At 51.6% G+C, this 13,821-nt stretch overlaps 1 protein-coding gene across 2 annotated transcripts in view; it reads right to left on the bottom strand.

The window, feature by feature from the left end:
* The window catches only part of PRKCB (protein kinase C beta), a 139,114-nt gene that overhangs the window by 82,547 nt on the left and 42,746 nt on the right, over positions 1-13,821 (bottom strand). For both annotated transcript variants that reach the window (XM_076350572.1, XM_076350571.1), the window contains exon 3: positions 3,339-3,421. In XM_076350572.1, the coding sequence (XP_076206687.1) occupies positions 3,339-3,421 (83 nt within the window). The remainder of the gene's footprint in view (positions 1-3,338; positions 3,422-13,821) is intronic.

A 13,821-nucleotide genomic window follows, 5' to 3' on the forward strand; every position in this document is an offset into this window, starting at 1 on the left:
CCATGCCTTCTCCAGTTCTCCTCGCCCTGTTACAGCAGGCGCCCGCTGCAGAGGAGCAGCAGAGACAATGAGTGAAACTACCCAGAAAAAAACAGAGGCATGAAGGCGAGCGGTGCAAAGGCATCGCTTCCCTCTCATGCAACTCTACACCCTTGAGTGACCCGCTCCGGACAAGCGTGCTGGGACAAATGCCGTGTGGGCACACTGTGTGTGCACACATGCACGCTCATGCAGAGACCTTACCACTGCTCCCCTGCACGGATCCTGACTGTGCCCCTTTGGCACAGGCCCAAAGCATCCAGAGATGGAGACAGAGGGATGCTTTTATCCCAGTCAAGCCCCGTCCCAGGAGCAGAGCGATGGAGCCCTGTCCTTGACCGCTTCTGCCTCACTCCCTGCAAGCGACGCAGCAAGCAGGCAGCAGCTCCTGCCCACGCCTCCGCTGGAAGACCCTGCTTGCTCCAGGCACAGCAAAGACCCCGGGGCCTTGCGTCCTGCAGCCTGACACCAGTGCCACCCTGCCACCTTCCCCTCGGGTTTGCTGTACCACCAGAAAAAGGGCCATCAGTGCCGCAGCTGCTCCCACGGAGGCTGTGCAGGATGGAGCTGCGAACATCTGCTGCCACGGTTCAGGCAGAAGGTACAGCCGTCACCCGGGCCCAGGAACAAACCCCGATGACTGCTCTGGGGTCAGGGTGTTCAGACAGGACCCCAGCAGCCTCTCCTGACCTTCAAGTTCGTAAAGACGTGTTACGGATTAACAGTCTGCAGGACGAGAGTATTCGTGGATGCATTAGTCTCCCTTGGGTTGGCATCTCTACTGCATCTCCTTTTCCCCTCCACTAACCAATTTTTAAGGTTCAATAGCCACCAATACACTGCAATTAGCAGTAGCCCCTGCGGAGAAGAAAGCCTTCAGCGAGGAAAGAAATAGTCATATGCAAAGTGCCTGGGGCAGGGGTTAAAAAAACCCCACGTAATATCTTGACTAATTGTCTGGTGGGAAGTGGAAATAAAACTGGGCTTATCAAACTGTGCATAAGCCCAAGTCTGAATGCAGCCTTTTTCGGGGCTGCTCCTGCAGCACCCCCAGCAGCCACATTGGCAGCACGCAGGAGCAGGATCCAGGCTGCGAGCTGGGCGAGCTGGAAGACACCTACCAAGGCAGCTCAGCCTGTGGGAAACAGCCAAAGGTTTCATTATCGGCTCGTTACAATTAACACTCTGCCAGGCATCCTCTCCGGAGGTGGAGAAGCGCGCTGTCAAGTAGGCTTCAGCACGCCGGAGGCACCATGCTGTGCAACTGGGGCTGGGGGGGCTGCAAGCGCACGTACCCCGAGAAATCCGACATCAGGGGCTCAGGGTCAAAACGGGGTTTTGCACAGGCAGGTCCCTCGATCAGCCACAAGCTGGGCATTGGGGTAAAGCCACCGCTTTGCTAAAGCCAGAGCAGTGACCAGGTTCAAAGGCAGTTCTGGGGACGTGGGGGGTTGTCAGGTACCATCCCACCCCGTCCCCCTGCCTGGGGTCCCTGGCAGCTCTGTGGTGGAGCTGCCCAGCGGTTCTTTGGGACCAAAGCCCAGCCAGATTTCTTAGATACAACCCAGAAATGCCCCAAACCCAGCACACTCATACAGGAGGAGAAACCAGACAAAACGGGAAGCGACCAAGCCTGCCCCTCTGGTTTGGCTGGAAAAGAAACGCAGTTTTGGTGAAGGATCCCAGACCACCGTGAACCACGCTCAGCCCTTCCCCTCCACATACCCGCACAGCCTCTCCTTGCAGCATCTGCCCAACGCTATACCCAAAAGGGGCTGATGCCCCAGCTCTGCCCCATTCAGAGCCGTCTCGGCCCTTCCCTGCGAGCCTCACCCCCGTCCCCAAAAGCTCCCATTTATCACAATCACGGCACACAGCCGCGTTTCGGGCAGGGCGACTGACAACGTGTGTTTAGCCTCCACCTTCAGCTGCCTGTTACACTGCCTGCTCCCACTGGTTCTATTTTTAAGGGTGAGAGTTGTGGTGCACTGTCGTTTCCCCAATTCGATCTCTTTTCTCCTAGCAGTTCCCCAAATTAGCTAGTTTCCACGGTAAAACACAAAACCTGCCAGACAGACCTGAAAGGCACTGGCAGAACCACGCTGAGGAGCCTAAGCCAGCTCCGCTCCGCTGCTCCAGCTCTCCCACTCGCCCCCGAAAGCCGGGGGATTCACCAGGAAATTAAGTCTTTGTGAAAATAAGGATGGAGACTTAGTCAGCGGGCATTTGGGTGGGTTTTTTTGGTTTTTAAAGACCAGCAATATTGTTTTCCAAAAGTCACACCTAAACTCATATTTCCCAGTAATTTTGTTGTCCTTGATGATGCTGCCCGGTCAGTTCTGTGTTTTCTGAGGGAGTCGGAGCAAACGCAGCAACACTGACCACGCAAATCACAAGCAAGCATGAAATGTGCCTGCAGGTTTTTTTTTTTTCCTTCCTTGAGAAGGCCAAACATATATATCAGTTTAATTAAACCTGCAAGGTGATACGAAACAGACTTGAAAAAAAACTGCCTGCTTTTAGCGAGAAGCCCCCGGGGTGAGGAGCAGGGATGCTGCAGGCGGGCGGCTGAGGGCCCCGACCCCAGGTAACGCTGAACAACCGCGGGGCAACACAGGACCGACACTGAAATAATGACAGAGGGCAGTGATGCCTTCGAAAAAGTAATGAGCTGAGGAGGAACAAGGACAAGCACATTCCCCGGGGCTGACTCTAGTCTAGCAACAGGGTAGGCATCTGTTAAACAACAGCTAATTCTTTCAGGTACTTCACTTGTGACAAAAGGAATCCATCAAGATGTTGAACCAAGCCCTGACAGAAGAGAGAGTCTTCTTCAGCTCAGGGCATGCTGGCCAAAGTCTTAAAGCAGCTTTTTAGTAGTTAGTGCTTCACGCATGTTAATTAACCCCAAACCTAAAACCTCTGTTCAGGTGGCAGACCCTGGAAACATCATTTTACCGATGGGGAAACTGAGGCTGCGACTCACAGGACAAAAGGGAGACAGGGCAAGGCTGCAGACTCAGCCCCAAGCTGAAATGTCTCTGCATTCCCCATACGCTCTCCCTGCTCTGCTGAGAAAGTTATTGGATGATTTGAAAGTGTTTTAAGTGTCTCAAAAATATATGAGAGCCCACACAACCACGAATAACAATGAATTAGAGATGCCCGTGAAATAACGGCACAGAAGTGTCATCGGCCAAGAAAGCTGGAGGAACATCTTCTCCAAATTGCTGTGAAACGGAGCGATCCACAGAACACCGCGCTGTGCCTTCACTCGAGGCGTTGGAGCAGGTACTTACATCCGAGGCAGGGCCTTTATCAGCACCGGGGCAGGAGAAGGTAACGAATTCATGGCACCGCTTGTGCACGACGAAGCAGCAAACTGCAAAGAGAAGACAGCGACAGTGTCAGGGGTACGTTAAGGCATTTGCACCACGTGAACCCAGAGCTTAAAAAATAAAAAGCTGTTATGTCTGATTTATGAGGAAAGACATCCAGGACTTTAAGCAGGTTTCTTTAAGTAAACCTGTGGCAGATTTTTAAATTATTGAATATCGTCAACTGGACCAGGCATTTCAGTAAAACTAAGCAGAAGCAAAGTGTTGAACGAACGTCAAAGGAGGGCTGGGAACCCTTATGTTCGCTTTGAGCTCATTGTCACTCACTGCACATGCTCTGAGGTCACCGCCGTGTATAAAAAGGGAGAATCTGGCATTTGCGGGTATCTGAGCTGAAAAGTGCATGTGCCCAAAAATGGAAGATTGTACCGATGGGAACAGGTGGGCAATTTTCCTCCCACAGCTCTGCTTTTTTTCAGCAACTCCACAGCCTCCATTTGCCAGACCAGAAGACACGTACATCTTCCTCCCCTCACACACACATGTCAATGACAAAGTCACCCTTCTGGGAACGGCGCAGGAAAATTAATCCCAATGTGCTATTACCCAGACTTTCAAGCATGAGTATCCAGAGCTAAATCCACATCCCTTGAACCACCAAACCCTTACAGCACATGCTAACCTGAAGCTGCCGGCAGTATTTTCGCAGTCTGTGCAATCAAAGCGCTGTACTTAACGGTTAATTTTTGCCCTGAACTCCGAATAAGCACCTTACTTTCAGCAATAGACCTTAAAAAGGCCACTCGGCACTGCAGATAACTTCAACTGATGGCCCAGGTCCTTCTCTGAGGGTCTCAGCCCACCTCACCCTACATCTGGAGGTGGCACTACTGCTTTGGGAAGCCGTGTTGCCCCAGGTCCAGGGAGCAGAGGCACCATCTTGCACCCCACATCACCTCCTCCTGGGTGCCAGCCCCCCAGGTCCAACTGCGCTCTGCACCGCATCCGCACCGTGCCCCATCCTGAGGGATGGGACCTCAGCTCCGAGGCAACACTGCGCATGAAGGGAGCCCATGCAGGAACAGAGCAAAGGGAACAAGTGCTGATTTTGTGAACAAGGCAAAGCTGTGCAAAGGCTGCCTTTGTCTGGGGGAAGCCTGGGCACCAAACTCAGCTCTGTCTCAGGGCTCTCTTATTTGCCACATCCTTTTCCCGAGAGCCGTAGTTACACTAAATGAAAGAGCAACTGGAAGATGAGATGCAGTCTACCGGGGTTCAGAGAAACTGAGCACATAAAACAAATTGAGCAGTGCAAAAATGAAGCAGGTTTCAGTTGCATCAATATCGGACTTTTCCTAAGGAACAAGGAAAAGGCAAGTGACGTATGCCATTAAACTCACAATCCCCTTATTGTGCCCTGCCACATCCAGCTTTAAACTTGTTTTCCTTTTCACATTTTTCATTATGAAAAAAACAAACCCAGAAGGTTTGAGAGGCGCAACAGTTGCCAAGAACTCTCTCCTCATAGGACCTCTCGCTTGCTTTTCTGAGTCTAACAAATAAACGTTTTCTTGAAAACATTGTTCACCATTTCTGTTATTTGTATACAGAGGCAGAAGCATCTGGGAAGCAGGAAGGAAGAAATTGGAACTCTATTAGCAAAGATTTGTCCTGAAGTGTGTGTATAAACTCAATAAGGCTCTGCAACACGCTGGAGCACAGGCGCCGTCGGGAGGTTGCACGCTGATGCCAACATCTAGGACTGCGGTGAGGCGTTCCCAGCGGAGCCGGAATAATTTCAGTTCAACAGAAGAAACAAGATTGTTACTTGGCTGAACTTCCTAACGCCATTCCTCCATGCCATATAAAAACGCTGTTCAATGCAAACCTGACTCTGAAGAGTAGGTAAAGAAAGTAAAGCAGGTCCTTTGGTGCTTCCCCAGCTTCTAAGAAGCTTTTGCACTTTGGGGACAGCGATATTTGTTCCTGCTTGGGGAAGATAACCTTCCTGCCTTTGGGGTGACAGAAGCTGGAGAAGGGAAAAAGCAGGAGTTGTCTGTACCGGTCTTCCCACCGGTCATGGCTCACCCACAAGCGACACCCAGCCACAGGAGACCACCTGGTTCTGCTTTGTACGGCGTGAACCAGGTGCTGGCACAGCAGCTGCCCTCCCACCCCTCGCCTGGCACTGAGCATCCCTCTGGCTCTGCCCATGCTGGAGCCTTCCTCCGGCTGGATGCGTCCAGGGGGGCCACCACACGCGGGCCAGGCTCTGCTCCGCAGGGCTTTGGAGAACGAAGCCATCACCAGTCTCTTCCAAAAGGCACAACAGCCAACCAACCTGCCTCTTCCACCACCGCAACCTGCCTGGCATTACTACAGATTTCCTTGCCACACTCTTCCCATCTCCTCACCGCTCCTTCCTTCTCCCAACAGAGCCATGTAACACGGTGCGCTGCCTGTTTGCCAAGCTGATCCCCAGGGCAGCTCCATGGAAAGCCCTTCTGAACACAGGGCAGCACTGCCAGCACCCACACGCCGCCAGCCCTGCCAGCAGCGCTGGTCCAGCTGAGCACACCCCACCTAAGCAGCGCTGGGTGCAATGACAAGTTCCCCACAATTCGGGAGCAGGCAGAGGAAAGCAGCCTCCCCACACGCTGCTACCAGCTCTGCACAGCGCTAAAGTTATGGTGGGAATTAAAAAAGGTTTGTTTCTGTCCCTTGTAATAGCGGCTCCACCACCTTAGCTATTCCTGTGCGTGCTCACTGCTTTACTTTCCGCATGCACCTCCCCTGAACAGGGCAAGGGCAGGCTGTCAGTTTGGCTTTACTTTATGGAAAGTCGGAAATCTGACCTTTCTATTTTCGCTCTCACAGAAAGCCGCGGTGCTTTGCTTTCAAAAGCAACGTTCCTGGATCCCCTCTGCCCCAGGCAGACAGGACCAGAGCCCTGCTCTGCCAGCGCTTTAACAGGGATGCATCGCTCCCCGCAGTCTGCATTGCATAGCCAGGAGACGCAGCACATCAGCAGAGCTGTGGGTTTCAAATGCATTTGATTTAAAACTAAAAGGAATTAAAAAAATTGAAGTCATGCTGTGCATGAGAAGAATCGGCAGTGAATTTCTATACTCTGCTCATTACACATTTAATTTGACAGGCAGAACTTAGGTGATAAGGAGAAACAAAGAGGGAATTTGAAGAAGAAAGGGAAAGGAGAACACAGAGCCAAGTGATTGATCCCCACAGACGTGCGAGAGGATCACTGGAGCAAGCGAAGCGCACGGGTGTGCGCACACCAACCCCGGGCGAGCTGCTTGCTCTTGCCTCTCCAAAGACACTATGAAAGCAGAACACATTTATTTTACATTTTCACTTGCATAAGCAGAAGAGGTGAAATGCCCATTTCTAGTGGCAGGAGAGACTAGAAAGCCAGCGTCTGAGAAGCTCAAAACCATCCCAGATTTTTTTTGCAGCCTCTCCCCCATATTAAGGTTTCACTGAGGAGTTTAATTATTAAAGATGGCATTAAATATATACACACAGGTAACACCTCCTGCCCTTTGAGCAGGGACCTAAAGAATACACTAGAAATGCAGTATTTTCTCTTCAATTGGCAAAATAATTCCTGTGTGTTCAAAACATTCATATTGCAGTTCAGTCAAGCCAATGATATCCCAGTCACTGCAAGTCACCTTTGTGGCAACTGAATGTTTAGCAAGAATAGCAGGTTCCCCAGCAGTCAACGTTAATATAGATTGTAAGGACAATCCGTTAGAATATGGTGAAGGGTAACACCTCCCTGTGCATCCATAGCAAACAAGAGGCTCTCTGCCAACTGCAGCAGCGTGGGCTTTGCATCCAACGTTTTGAAGGACGCACTGCAAGCCTTGGAAAGATCCATTCAAACATTTCATACATGCTTAGGTGAATAGTCAATCCATGCAAAAAAACAGCTAATAGAAGTAATCGGGTACAGGAGCTTACGCCCGTAATCCTGCCTTAAGTCCTAACCATGCATCCTACCCAATAGATGCAAGAAGATTTGATAGATCTTTCCTCCCGTGACTAATCCGGTGCATTACGCTGGGAAGAGATTGCTCGCTTTCCACCCCGCTGAGCAGGAGCCGGGCGCTGGCTCTCCACGAGCGTGGTACCAGGACAGGCAGTGAGGCAGCTACGGCAGATCTGCTGGGACGAGCGCTGCCGTGCCACTCCTGGTTTCATCACACTTCAGCATTTTAAGCCTGTATCTTTGTCAGTTTAGAAACCGCAGTACAAGCAGCAGCTTTCCCAGGTTGCTAATTAGGCAGTTAATTTGTAAATCTTATTATATGGATAATAAAGTTATCAAATCCCACTGGTGAGCTACAAACATCCTGAGTCATTTATATACAACAAAAATGAAAAATTAACCTTTACCATTTGTTACTGCATAATGCAAGAATGTTTACTGGCCCTAAATTCTTCTTTAGAGCTATCTCCATTGCAGGCATCTGGGGAGACATCTCTGTCTCGGGGGAAGCAAAGGATACAAAACCCAACAAAAGACAAGAGATAGAGCCCTGGAGCTCAGTGGCTCTCCACAGGCTTACGAGACTTGCTGGAACGCACATTTTTAATAGCAGCCCCAACACAGTTTCTCAGATCTGGGGAGACATGCATCAAAGCATCAGGGCGAGATGACACACCTCCATTCCCTGTGATCCTGATCGCAGTTTCAGGAAGAAAGGTCTCCTAGAAGGTTGGTTTTTCAGGCTAAGAAACCACAATAGCAACATGGTATTTTCGAACCCTAGGAGCTAGCCTTATTTTGAAGGATGAAAGGAGAAAACACCAACGGTGTTACTTTAAAAAAAAAAAAAATCTATAATATACTTAAAGGCTCCTTGGCCTAAACCACTGCTCAAAAATCCTCAAGAAAAACCACAAAGCAGTTTCCCAAACTGATCACAGAACCTGCCAACCAGAAAAACCTCATCAAAATGCATTCCGAGAGTATGAACATTGCAGAGCACGTGTCTGGCTGCACCTCCAGCATGGGAAGGGACCTGCTGGGGAAGCGAGGGCTGCTAGTGCAGCTCAGCAGTAGGCAGAACATCCATCAGCTCCAGGCTGCTGACAGACAGCCAAACCAGGCTGCTGAACGCAGGGAGACAGGCCAGCACATTAAAGCTTTAATCAACAGCATGCGGTCGGGAGCAGTCGTACGTTTGCATGTTTTGGAACAATGCTGCAAATTATTGCAGCAGACAGAAGCCCCTGGTAAGTCCTCGGCAATGGCAGGAGGGACAAATCCAGCACTTGACTGCACTGCATGGATATATTGCTGCAAGAAGCTGGATAGAAGTCCCCTAATTGCTGAGGACTTTTGTCATCACAGACCCACGGCTGGTGACCAAGATGAGCTGCAAGCTGAACGCTGATCTTGGAGATGACTTCCCTCCAGCACTGCCTGCCTCGCGGTTGCTGTGTGTGCCCCTGCTGTAGGGCAAGGTCTCACCCCCGCGCCTGCATCCCAGCAGTTGTCCTGTGAGTCAACAGGACAGAGCGAGTAACAAAACCTTCAGTGAAAGTAAAAAATGAGAGGACAGACCTTAACATTAACCAAAGTGTGATTAGAGAAGAGCAGGTGCTTCCAGCATCGTGAAGCAGCTCTGGAGCAGCCAGGCAGGTACATCACCTCGACGTGTGGGAGAGCTGACGGGAACAGCCAGCTCCCAACACTGTGCTCTCGGAGAGCTGCGAGGGCTCTGGCATGCCACGTTATCAGCCGAGGACTGCTTAACGCACAGGGACCCGTCACAAGCATCTGAGTTAGTAAGGCACCGGGCAGAGCCACTGATAAAGAATTTCCTTGCAGCCACCACAGCTCGTCACTATGGCGTAGCCAGTCCTGCAGGAACGCAGAGTCCCCTCGTCCCTCCAACGCTCCCAGTAAAAGCAGCAAAAAACTCTTTGTCGGAGGGGACAGGGAGAGACATTGCAGCATGATAGGGCCAGTGTTTACGCCCCTCAAGGCTTGCCAGGACAGGCTGGGCAGCTGACAGCCCTGGGCAGGGGGATGCACCCGTCCACCCTGTGCTCTTGGGGGCTGCGGAAGGAGCGTGGTCCCCCCTGTTCCTGCCTACCCTGCACAGGGAGCAGCCCCAGCCCATGATGCTGAAGCCCACCCGTGCAAGGGGCTCCCATGGCCGACGGCCTGGTGCTCTGCTCTTCTCCCACGCAGCAGCCCAGGAAGGAGCAGGAGCAGCCCTGGCCGTGCTGACTTCCCCCGTTGATGAGCGACGCAGGTATCGCTGCCTTTGTCTCACCAGGTTTATCTATTGAGAAGACAGAGCTTGTTTGCCCTGCATCACCTGCGCACACACACCTTCCCTCTCCTTCACTGTTTTCTTTTCCTCTGTTTACAAAACGTAAACAAATGCAAAAGAGCTTCCCCACCACACGCACCACAGCTCACCTCGCATGCTCTGTCTCCATTCAGATGCCTTCCCAAAAAGCAGACAGTTGGGCAGTTTGCCCAAAGATACAACAATGCTGAAAGATTTGCTCTTAGAATACAAAATCCTTCCCAGTCCAGTGGTTTCTGCCCAGGAAAAGCCCTTTATCAAAGCTTCAAGCTCCTTATACTGGTGTCGGGCTACCTGGGGAGCCAGTGCAATGCGAGCCCAGGTGTTCCCAGGAATATGAAAGCCCAGAACAGTCTCAGGGTTAGCGCTTTCTTTGCAAACAACTCCAAATGCCTGACATTGCTGAGTCCGTCCCGGACAGCAGCACAGCAGCAGCAGACCCAAGCGCTGGAGCTGTGTCTCTGCCCGTGCTGTTACTGCCAGGACACACGTTTGTCTGACGCAGCGGCCAGTCCTGCTCAGAGCGGGTCTTTTGGGGTATTTTGGGGCCCCATTTCTCCAGCATACTTTGACCTTGCTCTGGATCAGATTTTTGGGATGCTAGAAGCACACTCTAGAGGGAAAACTGCCTTGCCCCATACCCTGGCCACTCGGCATGGATCCACTCCGTGCAAGGAGCTGGATGACTGCAAAGGGTCACAGATGCTGGAGGGAAAGCAGTGGTGGTGTGTGCCACCTGAAGCACCGCATCTCCACACAGCCCAGAAAAGCCACGAGAGCCCCAAAGCTGCCTCCAAGCCGCAGCAACCCTGACAAAAGCTCTTGGCCATCTGCACGGGGCCCTGGCACCAGCCCACAGCTGAGGGCTTAAAAATGCCAGGAGAGCACAAACCTGCGATGTACCTGGCAAGCAGAGTAGGGCTGGCTCGAGATGATAAATCATTTCCTGACCCCTGCACGCTATCGGCTTGGAGCCTGCCACATGAGATCCGATTAGCCTCATCTCCCACATGAAATGTCGTTAGCTGGCAGGAAGGTATCCAGCCCTCCTCAAAAACCCAGACACTGTGACAAATTACTTCCTGCAGGAATGAACCCTGCCTAGCAACTCCATGATGCATAAAGCAGCGTTGCCTTTTATTTGATTTCCATTTGTTGCTCTAATTTCATTGCATGAACTCCTTGTCCTGATGTTCTGAAGAAGGGGCTAATCAATTTTCCCCGAGTCCTTCATGAAATGAATAATTCAGGGAAGTCACCTCTAATGCTTCCCCTCGAGTACATCTCTTCCCAGAATACACATTCCCACTGCAGTGAAGCCCTTTGTCCACCTCCGCTGGGCAAGGGAGAGGTCTGGAGGCACCAAGAACAGTCTCAGATACGGTACGTGAAATACGGCAGACAGATGGAGAGTTAACAGAGCCAGAAGAAGGATCAAGCAAGATTCATCTAAAAATCAAACCCAGGGAGGAGTGAAAACCTCCCCAGAGAGCTGACGGAGCTGTGCTTTAGCAGATGGTTCTAATATGAAGCTCGAAGATTAATTCAAGCGTATCTCAGTGCGTAGCTGCTCCCTTACAACCTGTGGAAATTCTCATTTGGATAACATTTCCACTTCCTAAATAACATGAGATTCAGGAAACAGCTTGGAATTCGGATTATCAAAACTGGAGAAAACAAAATCACACACAAAAAAAAGCTTTTTAAAGGAGCTTTGTGTTGATCCACCTACGCTGGGCAAACCCATGGGGTCAGATGCATTAGCCCGGCTTTGCCCCAATGATGTACTGAAATGCACCACAGCCAGCAGTTGCCCAAAATTTTCCATTCCCACATTAAAAAATAAGACCTGCTACATCAAACAAAGTCAGTGAAGCATGATAATCATAAAATAAGGGGAAAGAAGACTTCCAGGAGGGGAAGTCCTGAATTTCTGACAGCACTTTACAGCTTTTAATCACTTACAGCACACGGAGAGAAGCTGAGCTAAAATTTGCGCTACTTGGATTTAATCCCCAGCTTTGGTTAAAAGCTCTCTGGAGTTCTCACAACACAACAAATACCTTCAGCTCCCCATCAGACTTCAGCAGTTTTCCCCGTTGTCAGCTCCAGAGAGACACACAGTAAAAATGACCGTGCTCTGGGATTTTTTGGGCTGCAGGTCTCCTCTACGGAAACCTATCGGGAAACAGCCCCGGGGATTGGGATGGCGGGGGGTTACGGCGGGTCCAGGCTGATGCACTGGTTGCGCGTGTTAGTTTGCTCGTCGGACCCGAGGGCGGCCGTGCCTGCCTCCACCACGGGACAGCAACCCCAAGGAACGACGAGCAACTTGTACCCCTTGGAAGCCACTGGGGTCGTGCTGATGCACACGGTTGGGCGGGCAGCCCCGGCAAGGCAACCCGCACGGCGGCATCCCAGATTCGGGACGAGCAGTAATGTTAACAGAAGGGACAGGGGCCCCTGGGGAACAGGGGCCGAGGGAGAGACGCCGCTGATTCAAGCAAAAGATAAAGAGGGTTGCAGGAGGTAAGGAGTGCAAGAAGGCATTTCTGTATGGTTTGGGTTTCTCACAGAAAAGGAGAGCTGTTTTTCTTAAGGAAGAGGGGGGAAAAAGAAAAAGAATGAGCAAGACAGCAGGCTTCTCTTCTGCGAGGTCTCACCAGCCTTATTTCTCTAGAAGACTCTGATTGCCTGAACAGCTACAAAGATTTTCAATCCAAGAAAGCGATTCTTATTCAGACCAGTTAATTCTGTGCTAATGGTACAAAGAAACCTTCATTACAGATTTGAAGAGGCCCAGCCTTGCAAATTAGTGCTGAGAAAGCTGTCATTCAGTGCCAGGAAGATAAAACTGCATTTCCTGGTATTTTTGAAGTAAAAGCAGCAGGATATATATTTTTTAAAGCTATACAATCTTCCAGCCATTATAAAAAAAAATTGGCACTGTCCATTCTGTTCTCCGGCAGATCCCGTCAGCAGTTCCCAAAGCAGGGACCACGTAAGACCCTACACCCCAGGCAGGACTTCTGCCCATCGTTACTCATCCCAGGCTGGCTTCTGGGAAGGGATGGAGCGTGGACACAAACACGTGCAGGATCAGGGCCTGCCATGGGCTCCGTGAGCTGTCCCCGACCGAGCAGCCCCTTGGCCAATGCCGTTTCCCCTTTTCGCAGCGAGAGGAGGATGCTCCCGCTCCTCCCGGCCCCCCAAGGCCCTTCCCCAACACCGTGGGAAGGGCTGAGCCTTCCAGGCAAGGAGCTCAGTGACAGGGATGATGTGCCTGACGAGCAGGAATCCTCTCTTGTGCAAATCCTTGTTAGGGAAAGGGCAGACTGAAACATCCTCATTTATTTAGGCTCCTCATCTGCCCATACACCCAGTACCAGCTCCGGGTTTTTTTTGCTCACACCTCCCATTCACCCTACAAGGAAAGTTCCCAGTTCTCCAGGAAAACCGACCCCTCGCTCTTCTGCTTGCTTGCTGTTTGGGAGGGGAAGAGGGGCAACGTTAACTTTCGAACAAGGCTGTGTCTGAAGAGATCCAGGATCCTGCAGGAAGAGCCCCTCTCCAGGGCCTGTCTCCCAAAACCCATGATGCCGACTGGCCGGCAGCGCCTGCCGCTCTGCGCACCCATGCCAGGGCTGGCAGCTATTTCCAGAGACACAAAGACATTAATTTTACATTAGAGAACCTCATCCCGGCTCAGAGAAAAATGTCTCAGACTTTAAATACTTCATCAGCATTTCTCCCGTACCAAGCTGTACCAGAGACTCACTTTCAGACTGAATAATTTAGCCCCATGCACGCTCCTGGCTGGCACGATGCAGGAAGCGGCAGCCGCGGCTCTGCCAGCTACGCCGGCAGGAACCAGCAGTGCCAGCAGCAGCTCAGTGAGCCCCGCCGAGCCCCCCCAGCCCCGACTGCACAGCCAGAGCCCGAGGCGGCTCAGGGAGGAAGCGCTTCTCAGCGGCATCGGGCAGCAGAGCCCAGCTCGCAGGGGGCTCCGGAACAGGCAGCAGGACTTGCCACAGCCTCCAAAGCTGGGCAAGAGCCCGGGCTGTGCTAGCCCGGCTCTACCCCATCCCCGATTC

Source organism: Aptenodytes patagonicus, chromosome 13 (genome assembly GCF_965638725.1).
Source record: "Aptenodytes patagonicus chromosome 13, bAptPat1.pri.cur, whole genome shotgun sequence".
Lineage (NCBI taxonomy): Eukaryota > Metazoa > Chordata > Aves > Sphenisciformes > Spheniscidae > Aptenodytes > Aptenodytes patagonicus.